Source organism: Squalius cephalus, assembly GCF_949319135.1.
Source record: "Squalius cephalus genome assembly, chromosome: 9".
Lineage (NCBI taxonomy): Eukaryota > Metazoa > Chordata > Actinopteri > Cypriniformes > Leuciscidae > Squalius > Squalius cephalus.
Window position 1 is genome coordinate 8086977 of NC_137130.1, and position 15154 is coordinate 8102130.

At 36.6% G+C, this 15154-nt stretch overlaps 1 protein-coding gene across 1 annotated transcript in view; it reads left to right on the plus strand.

Annotated features, from left to right (window-relative positions):
• The window catches only part of ttn.2 (titin, tandem duplicate 2), a 164393-nt gene that overhangs the window by 45881 nt on the left and 103358 nt on the right, over positions 1-15154 (plus strand). Inside the window, exons 62-97 of the mRNA XM_079880510.1 lie at positions 6-293; positions 404-682; positions 941-1222; positions 1568-1846; positions 1933-2214; positions 2312-2590; positions 2695-2982; positions 3081-3359; positions 3456-3734; positions 3835-4113; positions 4216-4503; positions 4620-4907; positions 5185-5475; positions 5738-6025; positions 6485-6604; positions 6690-6963; positions 7283-7466; positions 7822-7905; positions 8081-8348; positions 8446-8706; positions 8949-9158; positions 9245-9322; positions 9420-9446; positions 9573-9626; positions 9725-9775; positions 10034-10084; positions 10429-10500; positions 10738-10797; positions 10988-11059; positions 11492-11668; positions 11840-11950; positions 12220-12330; positions 12595-12705; positions 13021-13125; positions 13442-14578; positions 14876-14950. Of these exons, the coding sequence (XP_079736636.1) occupies positions 6-293; positions 404-682; positions 941-1222; positions 1568-1846; positions 1933-2214; positions 2312-2590; positions 2695-2982; positions 3081-3359; positions 3456-3734; positions 3835-4113; positions 4216-4503; positions 4620-4907; positions 5185-5475; positions 5738-6025; positions 6485-6604; positions 6690-6963; positions 7283-7466; positions 7822-7905; positions 8081-8348; positions 8446-8706; positions 8949-9158; positions 9245-9322; positions 9420-9446; positions 9573-9626; positions 9725-9775; positions 10034-10084; positions 10429-10500; positions 10738-10797; positions 10988-11059; positions 11492-11668; positions 11840-11950; positions 12220-12330; positions 12595-12705; positions 13021-13125; positions 13442-14578; positions 14876-14950 (7662 nt within the window). The remainder of the gene's footprint in view (positions 1-5; positions 294-403; positions 683-940; positions 1223-1567; positions 1847-1932; positions 2215-2311; positions 2591-2694; positions 2983-3080; positions 3360-3455; positions 3735-3834; positions 4114-4215; positions 4504-4619; positions 4908-5184; positions 5476-5737; positions 6026-6484; positions 6605-6689; positions 6964-7282; positions 7467-7821; positions 7906-8080; positions 8349-8445; positions 8707-8948; positions 9159-9244; positions 9323-9419; positions 9447-9572; positions 9627-9724; positions 9776-10033; positions 10085-10428; positions 10501-10737; positions 10798-10987; positions 11060-11491; positions 11669-11839; positions 11951-12219; positions 12331-12594; positions 12706-13020; positions 13126-13441; positions 14579-14875; positions 14951-15154) is intronic.

Genomic DNA, 15154 nt, shown 5'->3' on the forward strand with positions numbered 1-15154 from the left:
ATCAGAGCAAATAATACCCCCATCCTTTATCAAACCTTTGATGGAGATGGAGGAAATTCTGAGCACAAATGTTCAAATCGGATGTAAAATATCAGGCTCACTTCCCATAACTGTGGAGTGGGTGAAGGACGGAACTAAACTGTCAGGAAGAACCAAACATAAACTTCTTCAGCATGACAACAGTGTGTCTTTGGAAATTGAGTGTTTAGAGAAAACTGACACTGGAATGTACACTTGTAAAATAACAAACAAAGCGGGCAGTTGTGAATGCAGTGGTACACTGAGAGTGAAAGGTCAGATGGCTTTTTTAGTATTTAGTAGTATATTTCATTACCCTAAGATCTCTGATGGCTGCCGGTTTCTTAACAGATGTATTTGTCTTTCTTTCCCATCAATTATTTAGAGCCACCAAGCTTTGTGCTGGTTCCAGAGTCACAGGCTGTCATACCAAATACCACTGTTCGCTTTAAGAGTACATTTAAGGGAACACCTCCCTTCACAGTGAAATGGTTCAAGGATGACACTGAGCTGATTTGTGGACCTTCCTGTTTTACTGGCCTGGAGGGCCTCTCAAGCTTCCTAGATCTTTTTGTGGTTGGAATATCACACAGTGGAACTTACTCTTGTCAAATAAGCAATGATGCTGGTACCGCTAAATGCACCACAACCTTGTTGGTTAAAGGTTGGACATCTTTTCATGTACCCTTATCGACACTCTTCATTAGCATTCTTTTTTAATGCTTCACCATTTGTATTTTCTTGTCTCGCTTACATAAACTGTCTGTCTGCCTTTCACCATCATCTTACTTCATTACTGTTCATCATGACGCTTTACTCCCTTTCAGCCATCATCTGCCATCTTCTTATAACCATCTTCAGTGCTCCATTTTATGTATTACATTATTCATTATGATAACATGTTGTAATTTTGGTTTTACAGAACCTCCAGAGTTTGTACAGAAACTGCCAGCTGCAAAAGTCATAAAGATGGGAGAGCCACTCCAGCTTGAATGCAAAGTTACTGGCACAGCTCCTCTGAGAATAAGCTGGTACAAAAATGATGCCATACTCAGTGATGGTGGCAACTTGAGAATGACTTTCGATAACTCTGTGGCAGTCCTTGAAATTTTCAAGTCCAGCTTTGAGGACAATGGAGTCTACACTTGTGAAGTCCAGAATGATGCTGGAACTAAGAGTTGCAGTACCACACTCACAGTGAAAGGTTAGACGGTGGATGGATCTTTCACTCACTAGTTTAATGCTTATGCCTTTATTAGCATGAGCATTAACTGACATGGGCTATATATTTCAGATGTGTTATTTTAGGATAATTTTATATTGTGATTTATTTTAGTAATTTGTGTACTTCAACTTAGTTTGCTAAGGCAACATATACATTTTTGTTTACTTTGATAATTTTTCATGTAATATTAATATTTGATATTATTTCAGCTTTATTAATCGTTTTAGTTCTAGTTAATGATAATAGATATTATCTATTGATTTAATTAACCTTTTATTGATTTTAATATGCATAAGCGTAATCATTTTAATTACTTTCTTGTAGAACCACCAACTTTCCACAAAGTCCCAACACCAGTTGAGGGGCTGAAAGGCAAAGATGGCAGTCTTAACTGTGAGCTGAAAGGCTCAGCTCCTTTTGAGATAACTTGGTTTAAAGATCAAAAACAGTTAAAAGAAAGTAGGAAGTATAAATTTGTGTCTGAGGGATGCTCTGCAACTCTCCACATCCTTGGAATGGAAGTATCAGATGCAGGAGAATATGAGTGCAAAGCATCAAATATTGTTGGAAGTGATTCCTGCCAGTGCACTGTAAAGTTAAGAGGTCAGTAAGATAGGAGTTTAAAGTAGTAAATACTTGTTTACACTTTAGTTTTCTGACTCTCTGATTACCATCTTCCTGACATTCAGAACCACCAGCGTTTGTGAAGAAATTATCCAATATGACAGCCATGTCTGGTGAAGAGGTGATTTTGTTGGCAACAGTCAAAGGTTCGCAGCCTATGACTGTGTCTTGGGTTCAGGATAAAGACCACATTCTCAGAGATGGTGACAACAGGAAAATTACATTTGAGAATAATCAGGTCACTCTTAAGATATTTAAAGCTGAATCTACCACTGCTGGAAAATATACATGTCAGCTCAAAAATGATGCTGGAGTAGCTGAATGCACAGCGAACTTACAAGTCCTAGGTTTGTAAGAATAATATTTTTCCCTCTCAAGTACATTTAATATTTTAAAATTAATTGAATTGTGCAAATTATCTTAATGACACTTCTAAATTTCTAGAACCTGCAACAATTGTGGATAAGACAGAGTCAATCAGTGTAACCGCTGGTGAAACCGCAGCCTTAGAATGTACTGTATCTGGAACTCCAGAACTTAAGCCAAAATGGTTTAAGAATGGTGTGGAGCTGTCTTCAGGTAGAAAATACAAAATCACCTTCTCAAAAATGATCTCCAGTCTTAAGCTATTGTCAACAGAGAAAAGTGATACTGGAGAATACACATTCGAGATCAAGAATGCAGTTGGCAGTGATAGCTGCAAAATGGACCTCACTGTTTTGGGTCAGTAATGTTAAAAATTCTTGTATTTAATATTTGTTACAGTCTTAGAATTGCATGTGATTTCTTATGCAGCCAAAAGTTGAGTGTTGTTTTTGGTCAAACAGACAAAATCGTCCCTCCTTCGTTCTCACGAAGACTGAAGGACACACAGAATATTGTTGGAAAATCTATTGAAATGGACTGTAAAGCTTCAGGGTCTGCACCTCTTACTATCTCTTGGTACCATGATAAAGAGGAGATTAAAAGTGGGCCGAACTATGAGATTATATTTGCTGAGAATACCTGCACATTGAAAGTGCCAACTCTGAAACTTTCAGACTCTGGCACATATAAATGTAAAGCAGTAAACAGTGCAGGAACTGCAGAGACATCTGCTTCCTTAATAGTTAAAGGTTAGTGTTTGACTGTAGGATAATTATAATAACTGATAAATGTAAATCTATTGGTTAAACCACATTTCACAACCTTTTCCATGTCATATTTGCTACAGAACCCCCCTCTTTTGTGACCACACCTCAACCGGTGGAAACCCTCCCAGGCACAAATGTCACCTTTACAGCAACCGTTCAAGGAAGTACCCCAATGAAACTGAAATGGTTTAGAGGCAGTGAGGAAGTAGTGTCTGGGAGAAGCTGTGAGATTGCTTTAAGAGGAGATACAGCAATTCTAGAGCTCTACAACATTGATAAATCTCATGCTGGCGAGTACACTTGCCAGATCATAAATGATGCTGGGAAGGAAAACTGTCCTGTGAACCTTTTTGTTAAAGGTTAGTTTTAATTTAGTTAATATATGAGTAACAATTTCCTGTATACTTGTTATAGCAGAACTTTGTGTTTCACATATATATGTCATTTTTATTCAGAGGCTGCATGCTTTGTCAAGAAGCTAAAGAACCTCTCTGTTGAAATGGGCAAGTCACTGATACTTGAATGCACATATGCGGGAAGCCCAAAGATTCTTGTGAAATGGCATAAAGATGAACAGGAAATTTACTCCTCTTACAAGTACAACATTACGACCACTGAGAACTCCTGCATCCTGGAGTGTCTAAACAGTGATAAAGAGGCTGCTGGAAAATACACTTGTGAGGTTTCTAATGATGCTGGACACGACACTTGTGAAGCAGCAGTGTCCATTTTAGGTTTGTTTCTCAGTAGATATGCTCAATATAAGCTACTGTGAGGCAATATAAAAATGTGCATGCTTGTCTTTATGGAATATATATGTTTTGTCACTTTTAGAACCACCTTTCTTTATTGAGAGTTTGGAGCCTATGGAAGTCACTGCAGGTGATGCAGTTTGTCTGAAATGCCAGATTGGTGGCACTCCTGAAATTAAAGTGTCATGGTTCAAGGCAGATGGCAAAGTGCGTTCTTCTCCAACCTGCAAGATGGAGTTCTTCAAAGGCACTGCCTGCCTGAAACTAGCTAAAGTTGCCAAATCTGACATTGGTGAATACACATGTAAGGCAGAAAACAGCATAGGATCTGCCTCTTGCAGCTGCCACGTAACTGTACAAGGTGATGCAAATTTCTTTCTAAAGCTCTGAATCTGTCTCTTAAGGATTCACCTGCACTGTGTAACCACTATTAATGTATTTTGCTTAATGTTTTGCTTTCTAGATGTGAAAACACCACCTTCTTTCCCTAAAAAGATTACTAGCATTACACAAATTGAAGGGCAGCCTGTCCAGTTTGAGTGTCGTGTTGCAGGATCCTCTCCTATGGAGGTCTCTTGGCTCAAAGATGGTGAAGCTCTTAGGAGCAATTTAGAATTCACAATGTCTTTTGATGATAACTCTGCTATCCTAAAGATAGCCAAGGGTGAAATGAGACATTCTGGTGAATACACCTGTGTTGCTACTAATAGTGTTGGAACTGCTTCTTGTAGAGCCAAGCTCACGCTTCAAGGTTTGCTTATCTCTTTCATATTGTTCTTTGATTAAATGAGTTTCGTGTGTTGTGAAACGCACTGAAATGGATGTTAACATGTCTATACAATTGTACTGTTGTCTCTAACTCCACAGAGCCAAGATATCCACCTGTGTTTGATAAAAAGCTCATACCCGTGGATGTGACAGTGGGAGATACTGTCGAACTGGAATGCCACATGACAGGATCATTGCCTATAAAAGTTACTTGGTCCAAGGATCACAAGGACATCCGTACAGGAGGCAATTATAAGATATCGTGTGTGGATAACACCCCTCATTTAACAATTTTGAAGGCTGATAAAGCAGACTCCGGTCGTTATTCTTGCCATGCTAGTAATGATATTGGGAAGGACTCTTGTTCCACAGAGGTTTCTGTGAAAGGTATTTGGTCACTGCTTTTCAGTGTGACTATGTCTTCATTGTCTTTATTGTCTTAGGTCTGACCTTGTAGTGCTTTAGTTCTTTTACTTTTGTGTCTTCCATTCTTCATGTGTTTACCTTTGTAATGTTTTTCTTTGCTTACAATATGTCAACAGGTGGCACTGTTGAGCATCTTTCACAAATTCTTTAGTTTTGGTATATGCATTTAGATAGAAGAACCACTTTTGTCTATCATATATGTCCTGTCTAACAACACCTCTATTTATTGTTCCTATAGAACGCAAAATTCCACCTAGTTTTACCAAAAAGCCTTCAGCAACTATTGAGGACACTGAGGGCAAAATGGTGAAGATTGAGGGTCGTGTTGCTGGATCACAGCCACTGACTGTCAACTGGTATAAAGATGGAAGAGAAATCTTCTCCTCTGACTGTTATGATGTAACCTTCAAGAGCAGCCTGGCTGTCCTGTGCATCAAAAAATCTCAACTGTCAGATAATGGCACATATATGTGCAAAGTCTCCAATGAAGCTGGCACTGCCTCTTATGAAGTGTCAATTAAGATTACAGGTATACTGCTGGTTTCTATGTCAAGTTCTTCTTATTTCCATTGTTTTGTTATAAATGTGCTATTCCTTACATAAAATACTGTAACAGTGCCGTGGTACAATGTTGGTATCAGAAGGTAATTCCATGGTACTAAATTGAATTATTCTTGGAAGTACCTTGGTAAATACTATTATAGTCCCATAGTACTTTCTTGTAAAATATGTATGTAATACATAAAATGTGAAATGTCCCTTTTATAAATGACTTTTTTTTCTGAATACAGAGCAAAAGGTACCACCAAGCTTTGACTTGCCTCTTAAACCAGCGACTGTGACTGAGGGTGAGACACTTACCCTCAGCTGCCATGTACGTGGATCTCCTCCTCTAAAGATTCAGTGGATGAAGGACAGACAGGATCTTTCATCATCTGCAAACACTAAGATCACATTTGTTGATGGCACTGCCACATTGCAGATGGTTCGTGTATCTAAGACAGATACTGGAGATTATCTCTGCAAAGCAACCAATGAGGCTGGTAGTGAGTTCTGCAAGTCTAAAGTCACTATCAAAGGTATTTTCTTCTGTGTGTAAGAAAAATAATGGTTTTATCATTCTTGGTAATTCTTTCTTTTTTGGCTGCTTTTATATTCCTCAGATTTTTTTATTTTATTTGCTTTATCCTAACCTTTCCATTATGTTGGCTATTTGCCAATATTAGAATATTCGAGTAATTATTAATCTTTCATTAATCTATTTCTGTCTTCTGTTTTTTTTCTTGACCTGGCAACAGATTACTTTTGTCAGGCTAAGTATATGCTTGTTGCTTACAAACAGGTCTCAGTGATTGTTTTGGCAAAATCCGCTTCTTTGCAAATGTTTCATTGCCATTCTTATTCTTCCTGCAGCTGTGCTTTTTGAAAAAGTTCAACAGATGAGCTTGAGTTTTTGTTGTCCGAAATGATTTAAGCCTGGTTCTTGAATATCTTTAGCTAAAAAATGTATGTATCTCACTGCAAAATTCCTTTAAAAGTTTCAGAGAAGCCAGGAGCACCTGCCCCGGCACAGGCGGCACCTTCACCACCACAAGCAGTTAAAAAGTTGGACAACTTGTTCTTTATTGAGGTGCCAAAGAGTGTCCATATCATTGAGAGTAAGTGATGCTCCTTTTCCTTTTCATGGGTGGACAGTATTGAAATGTAGAAGAAAGTGTTATTGAAACTTTTATGTTTTTACAGAAGGTACAGCTACCTTCATTGCTAAAGTTGGTGGCGACCCCATTCCCAATGTGAAATGGATGAAGGGCAAATGGAGGCAGATGACTCATGGTGGTCGCATCAGTATTGAACAAAAGGGCCAAGAGGCCAAGATGGAGATTAAAGAGGTGACCAAATCTGACTCTGGTCAGTACAGATGTGTTGCCTCAAACAAACATGGAGAAATTGAGTGCAGCACAGACTTGAATGTTGATGAGAAGAAAGAGACATCTTTAGAAGTGGTCAAACTCAAGAAGTAAGTGTGTGTCAAATTGCAAACCATCTCCAAGGACCCCTCTCCACCAAAATTAGTTAGACATTTTAATTTAAAATAAATTAATAAAAGGCTAAATTTGTAATAAATACATAGGTTGCTATTACAGCTGCACCATTTGTGCCTACTTGAGTTTAAGGTGTTTTTTTTTTAATGATGCAATTGTGCAATTGTGCCATGGACCAGTAGGGGTCACGTCCCCCAACTTTGTGAAACACTGCTTTTATATGATAACTACACTGTAGTAAACTATACAAGATTGCCTAAAGGTGTTTTTTTTTTTTTTTTTTTTTTTTTACAGGACTCCATCAAAGCAGAAAAGCCCTAAAGAGGACAAGGATATTGACATTGTTGAGTTGCTTAGAAATGTTGATCCCAAGGAGTATGAGAAATACGCTCGCATGTATGGCATCACAGACTACCGGGGTCTCCTTCAAGCTATTGAGTTTCTGAAGAAGGAAAAAGAACAAGAAAGTGGAAGACCAGTAAGATTGAGTCAGATACCAGTACAACAGCATCAGTTCTTTTGGGTGATAAGACCAAGCACATTGTTTCTGTATCAATTTATGATACATTACCTAATTATCTCCCTGGCACATTTGAGTGTCTTTCCAAACAAAGTGCACTGCAACCTTAACCTTTGTTATCAAAAAATTCAATTGATTCATGATAATACTCATTTTAATTGATACATCTTAATAGTTTAGCTTAAATTTACTATAATTTAAGAATATGGTCAAGGAAGGCATTTAGTGACACCTTTCAGGAACTCAACTTTCAAGCCAGGAATGAAAGTAAATTATATTAATTGTTTCACTGCTTGGATTTATTATATTACAGGAAGTGGAAAGTGGTGCAAGAGAGTCTGAGGAAGATTTGGCTAAACTTGTTGCTGATTTGCAAAAGAGGATGGAACAAACAGAGGTTTGAAATCTTAATTTGTATTAAATTAGTTCTTTCAGACAGCAAAAATGCTTGAATATCATTGTATTATATAACAGACTTGTTTCACAACCAGCTCTTACAATGTTGGCTACTAGAGTATTGCCTAGAATTTCCATTTATAGAGTGTTAATGTGTTCTTTTGTTTTCTATGCAGCCTGTCACTGTGGTACGTGATATCACAGACCAGACAACTGCTGTTAAGAAGGAAGCTGTGTTTGAATGTGAGATCAAGATTAACTACCCCGAAATCACACTGTCCTGGTACAAAGGAACCCAAAAACTTGACGGTGGTGACAAATATGACATCAAAATTGTGGGTGATCGTCACATCTTAAAGATCAAGGATTGCCAGACCAGAGATGAAGGCAATTATCGTATTGTGTGTGGCCCACATATCTCCAGTGCCAAACTGACAGTGCTGGGTATGTAGCAACATCGTTTCCTTTTAGTGAATGCAAAACTTTATAACTATATTTTATACTGTATGTTTTTACAATATTGACCCTTATTTTTTTGCAGAGGCTGAAGTGGAACAGCAAATGCAGGATGTGGCTGGTAAGGAAGGCCAGACTTGTACATTGACATGCCAGTTCTCTGAACCTAATGTAAAAACCCAGTGGTTTAAAAATGGGAAGCTTTTAGAGCCTCATGGCAGATATACATTTGCTGTGGCCAATTACACTCAGAAGCTCTCAATCAAAGATGTTAGACCTGAAGACCAAGGAGAATATACCTGCAAATATAAAAATCTTGAAACGACTGCAAATCTTTGGATTGAAGGTTTGTATAGATTCACTGAACTGTAAGACTTATGATTACTGCAAATTTGCCATCTACTAACCTCTTCTTTCATCATCTGACTACTTCTTCTTCACCTCTTATGGAAAAAGAACTCTTCTTATTTTGTCTTCACATTTTCCTGGCTTTTTTTAAAAGCAAATCTTAACAGACTGTATTAGAAAAAAAAAAGGTTCCACATCAGATTCAGTCCTAATCATCCACCTTGCGTTATCTTTTTCTAGCCAAGCAAATACATTTCACCAAACGCATCCAGAACATTGTGGTGCGAGAACATCAATCCGCAACTTTTGAGTGTGAGGTGTCTTTCGACAATGCTATTGTAACATGGTATAAGAACACTTGGGAGCTTAAAGAGAGCCCCAAATATACCTTTCAAAGTGAAGGGCGACGGCACTTCATGATCATCCGCAATGTTACCTCTGCTGATGAAGGTTTGTGGAGTTCCAGTGTGGGACCATTATTCGTTTTAATAATATTAAAGAAGAAGGCCCATTTAACCAAATCAATAATCCTTTAGGCGTGTACTCGGTCATTGTCAGATTGGAGCCCAGGGGTGAGGCTAAAAGTACAGCTGAACTTTACCTGTCAGGCAAAGGTCGGTACAGCTGTCGTGCTCCAGCAATTACTTAACTAACAATCTCTAGAATATCAAGGCTCCTTACATTTTTTCTATATATTTTTTTTCTCCTCAGAAATTGAAATAGAAAGTGTACCTTATGGTAAGTATGTGACACGTTTTCAAGTTTTTTTTAACACCTACAGTATAGTGCACATTGACTGATTATTTCACATAGTCCATTAATTTATATAAGTAAATTTAAGAATGTTAAATGACACTCACACAGACATCCCGGATGCATCAATAAAAGTGCCTGAGGCATCTGCATTAACCATTGAAGGTAAGGTTGGGATTTTATAAAAAGAATTTCTAAAAATACATAAATCCTTATCCTTAAAATAAGAGACAGTTACTCACACACTTATTATTTTCAAAAAGCTGAATCTTCCACGGAATATTACCATTATGAAGAAAAAATGGAAACGCAAGGTAAAACTGCATTATTATAAGAATTAAACTAACTTTTTCACATCATCCTTTTCATATAGTATCATTCACTAAAATTTACAAAAATCAATTAACCATTCATCTGTTCAACATCAACAAAAAATTCAAAAGAATAACATGATTGTGTGATTTTTTTTTTTTTTTTCGATTTTCCAACATCTTGCGTGAAATAACCAAATAACGTCAATATTTGAAGTATTCTTCTTTTGACACGTGTAACAACATTTTACTATTCACCAGAGTATGTGACCTGGACAGAGGAGAGTGTTGTAGAGGAAATATCAGTCACAGGTATTACTGAGAGCTTTTGGGTCAACAAATACAATTCACCATGTTGTTCTAACCCTTTTTCCTCTTTTGTGTGCTCACATATTGTTATATCTGTGTCGTATGTATTTCTGACATTCATATAATGTTTTTATCTCCCTTTGTCTTCACCATGCCTTCACAATGTCTCATTAAGTTGTATTTTATGTGTTGTTTGTAGTGTGTCGTCATACAATCATATGAAACTTTACCAACTTAAATCTTTTTAAACAGATTTATTTTAAGATTTTGTGTTGTCATATTTTCTCCAATGCCAGTTATTATTGTAATTATTCCGATTATCCTAAGGACTTTCTTTGTCTCATCAGGCCCAAGGGTCCCGATCGAAGAGGCTGTCAGTAGAAAAACTTTGGGAATGAGAGAGGTGGCTCCAACAACAGGTACTGAAAGAGAAAACAGCTCACTGCTTTACTACTTGTTGGCAAACATGCTTGCATTATCTTCACATTTGTCATGTTTATGGTTGTGTTTGTAAATTTGTGTTGACTTTCACATCCTTAGTTATGTTGTGTCATCAATGTTATGTGCTGTCAATGTTTTTGATATGCATGGTCACTCTCAAAGCTGAAGCTACTAGTCTTGATATTATAGAGTAATTGTTCTTAATATTCTCAAAGAATTCAAGGAACCTGAGCCATCTAAACCAGTGGAGCTAAAAACTGAAGTACCTGTGAAAGGTATGCAAATATCTGTCTAATGTTCTCCAGTGTTTTAATCATTTTCTGTTTGTTTAAAGAGCACTTTATAAACGTTCTTCTAATTCTGTCTGTGATATCAATATTCTGTTGTAGTGTAATTGTTTTTTGTTTGTGTTTTTGTCTAATTGAATATTCTTACAACATTTGTAATACTTTTTTGTCCAAAAAGCCAAAAAGCCTGTGGAAGAAATAGTTACTGCAGTTACAGTCCCAGAGCCAATTGAACGGCCCACTGCAAAAGGTATGCAAAGAACACATGCCGTTTTTTCCTGTTCTGTGTCATATTACCTGGTTATTAATGTGTGCATATACACCTCTTAAGCTGATAAAGTCCTTTTTTACGCCCTCTTGTGAATGTAGACATTTTGCTTCAATGTCTGTTTTTATATGTTAATGCAGAAACGTTTTGTGAACAAATTGACAAAATCAGATATGATCCTCTTAATTCTTTCCTTGTTTTATGTCTGGTGTCTTTATTGATGTCAAGTCTTCTTGTTCTTTTCTTATTGCATGCAAACAGCAAATCTTGTGTCTGTCCATTTTTAGTTATCTTGTTGTCTTTTTCTCTGTTTGATGTATGATTTTAACTGCTTCACACTGCTGTTTTCATTCATATCTCAACTCTTTTGAAACACTACAAATGTACTAATACCAAAATATGTGTTATATGAAGAAGTGTCACAGCCAGCAGCACCTGTAGCTCCTGTGGCTCCTGCACCTAAACCTAAAGAGCCTAAAACTACACCAGTAGCTGAGCCCAAACTAGAACCAAAATCCAAGATTGACCTTAAGCCTGAGCCTGAAGCTAAGCCTTCTCCTGTGAAGAAGCCTGAGTCACCTCCAGCGAAAGGTACTGTTAATTGCTTATGCTTTGTGTTGTTTGTTCATGTTCTTGTCTACAAGATTTTTATATACCGTCTTTGTTGTTGCAATTGTCCAGTTTCCATTAGGAAGTGCATTGAATGCGACACTGTGTGTTGTTTGACGTGCTTGTAAACAAATCATTGCATGTTCTTTAAAGTTCTTGTGGAGGAAAAGAAACCAAAACCACCAATTCAAGAGCCACTAAAGAAAGTGCCAACTAAACCTGAGGAAGTCATTGCAGTTCCAATTGAAAAACCTATAAAGAAAGGTATTGAGTCACTTTTTTTTCTTTTGTGTGTGTGTTCTTAATTTACTAGCCACACTCTTATGAAGAACACATGACGTACAGTGGCTTTTGTTTGCCAATGTCTTTGTCCTGCGATTAATGTTGTTTTTTGGTACACGCTTATTATTGTATGCTGTATATTGCTTCTTGTCCTGCTTCCATTAGGAAGCATGTTTTTTTGTGACATTGTATGTTCTTTGACATGCTTATGAAAAAAAATCTTTAAACAATATAATGCATGTTCTTTAAAGTTCTTGTGGAGGAAAAGAAACCAAAACTACCAATTCAAGAACCACTAAAGAAATTGCCAGCTAAACCTGATGAAGCCATTGCGGTTTTAATTGAAGAACCTCCAAAGAAAGGTATTGACTCACTTTGTTTTCTTTTGTATGTGTGTCCTTTATTAACTATCCACATTCTTATGAGGAACACATACTTACAGTGGCTTTTGTTTATGCCAGTATCTTTGTCCTGCAATATTATTGTTTTCCGATGTACACTTATTTTTACTGTTCATTGCTTCTTGTCCAGCTTCCATTAGGAAGCATGTTATATGTGAGACTGTGAGTGATTTGATGTGCTTATGAAAACAAATCTTTAAACAATACAATGCATGTCCTTTAAAGTTCTTGTGGAGGAAAAGAAACCAAAACCTCCAATTCAAGAACCACTAAAGAAATTGCCAGCAAAACCTGATGAAGCCATTGCCGTTTTAATTGAAGAACCTCCAAAGAAAGGTATATACTTACTTTTTGTATGTAGGGCTATTTCTTTATTAACTTGCCACACTCTTATGAGGAACACATAAGACTGTGGCTTTTGTTTGTCATTGTCTTTGTCCTGCAATATTATTTGGTTTAACTTATTATGGCATATTGTTCATTTCTAATGCTTTATGTTGTGTGAGTTTATTTTTTAAGGGCTTTTCATATACATGTCTTTATGGTTGCAATTGTCCTGCTTCCATTAGGAAGCATATTTTATGTGACACTGTTTTTTTATGTGTGCCTATGAAATGAATCTTAAAACAATACAATGCATGTTCTTTAAAGTTCTTGTTGAAGAAAAGAAACCAAAACCAACTATTCAAGAACCACCAAAGAAAGTGCCAGCTAAACCTGACCAAGCCATTGCAGCAGAAGAACCTCCAAAGAAAGGTATAGAGATATAGGTTTTGTATGTAGGGATATTTTCTGTTGTATTTGTATTTCTTTATTAACTAGCCCCACTCTTATGAAGAACACTGGGTTTTATATCATTGTCTTTGTCCTGGAATATTATTGGAGTTTGGTGTATTCTTATTTGCAGCCTCTACCATATATTTTACACCTTATGTCTTATTTTCTTATGTATCTTAAGTCTTTTATATTTAGTTGCATTCATATCTGCCTAAATGATCTTTCACTCATCTTGTCTCGCTCTTAAAACAGTGCGATTTGAAGCATTGTTCTTAACTTTAATATTCTTTCTAAGTGCAAGAACCTTCAAAGAAGCCAGAGACCCCTCTGATATTGGCTACACAAAGAGAAGACTTGATTGAAGAAGAACTGCCTAGTAAAGAGACTAAAAAGCAGGAAATTGTGCCTCAAAAGGAGGAAATTGTACCTCAAAGGACAGAGGTTTCTCTTCCTGATAAACAGAAAGAGGAAATGTTGCCCAAAGAGAAAGATGTTACAGCAAGAAAGGATGAAGGAATTGATCCTCTAAAGAAAGAGGTCCCACTTCCTTTTCAAAGGGATGTGGAAATTGTACCTAAAAAGAAAGAGGTTCCTCTTCCTGCTAAACAGGATGAGGAAATATTACCTATAAAGAAAGAGGTCCCTCTTCCTGCTAAAAAGGAGGAAATCATACCTCAAAAGAAAGGTGTTTATCTTCCTGCTAAACAGGATGAGAAAATATTACCAAAAAAGAAAGAGGTTCCTCTTCCTCTTAAAGATGAAGAGGCAATTGAACCTAAAAAGAAAGAGGTTCCTCTTCCTGCTAAACAGGATGAGAAAATATTACCTAAAAAGAAAGAGGTTCCTCTTTCTCCTAAAAAGGATGAGGCAATTGAACCCAAAAAGAAAGAAGTCCCTCTTCCTCTTAAAAAGGATGAAATTGTACCTCAAGCAAAAGAGGTTTCTCTTCCTCCTAAAAAGGATGAGGCAATTGAACCTAAAAAGAAAGAGGTTCCTCTTCCTCCTAAAAATGCCTCCCAAGAAATTGTACCTCAAGAGAAGAAAGTTCCTAAAAAAGATGTGCCTCATATTATGACTCATAAGAAAGAGATACTTTCCACACAAATTTCAGAGAAGAAAGAAGAAAAAGAAATTTTCTTCATAGAAGAAACTGCACGTCTACAGAAAGATGTGATACTTCCAGCACAAATTTCAGAGAAGAAAGAAGAAAGCGAAGAGATTTTCTTCAGAGAAGTAATTACACATCTAGAGAAGGAAGTATCCTTTATACCAAAACTGGAAGAGAAAGAAGATATTTTTCCTAAAAAGAAGGATGTAGTTGCTGTCACTAAAAAAGAAGAGGTCATACTGCCTCATAAGAAAGAAGTTCCTGTTCCTGCTAAAAAGGATGAAGATATTGTACTCCAAAAGAAAGAGGTGACCCCTACAAAAGGTACAATGATATCAGATAGCATCTGATTGTCTTTTCTTCTTATTCTTTACTTTCCTGTCTTAGAAACGATTTTCTTTGAAAACTTATCTTGAACTATTTTATTGTACTAATTTCTTAGTGTCTGTGTAGTCCCATATATGTTTGTCTCTTGTCCTTTTCCAGTTTGTTTTTATTCTTCTTCATTAACCTCTTACCACTCGCTAGAGTGATCTCTTGTTCCTATAGTGAACTTTCACTTACAAATTTCTTAAAACTAACTGAAAATTAAATATAATGTTTTGGTGTCAACATGGACAGAATCTCCAAAAGAAGAACTACAAAGAAAGCCAGCAGCAGTTCTTTTTCCACCAAAGAAATATGAGAAGACTGAAGGTACATAAATCAAACATCACTGGATTCTTTGTAATCATTTTATTTGACCTTCTTTTTTTAACAACTTTTTTCTCTTGAACATCTTTGTCTTCGTATTCTGTTTAAATCCCATGGGGTATACTAAGTTCAGCAATCTTTAATGTCTTTCAAGTGGGTGAAACCAAACCCCAAAATGTCCAAACTAAACAAAAACCACATATCACT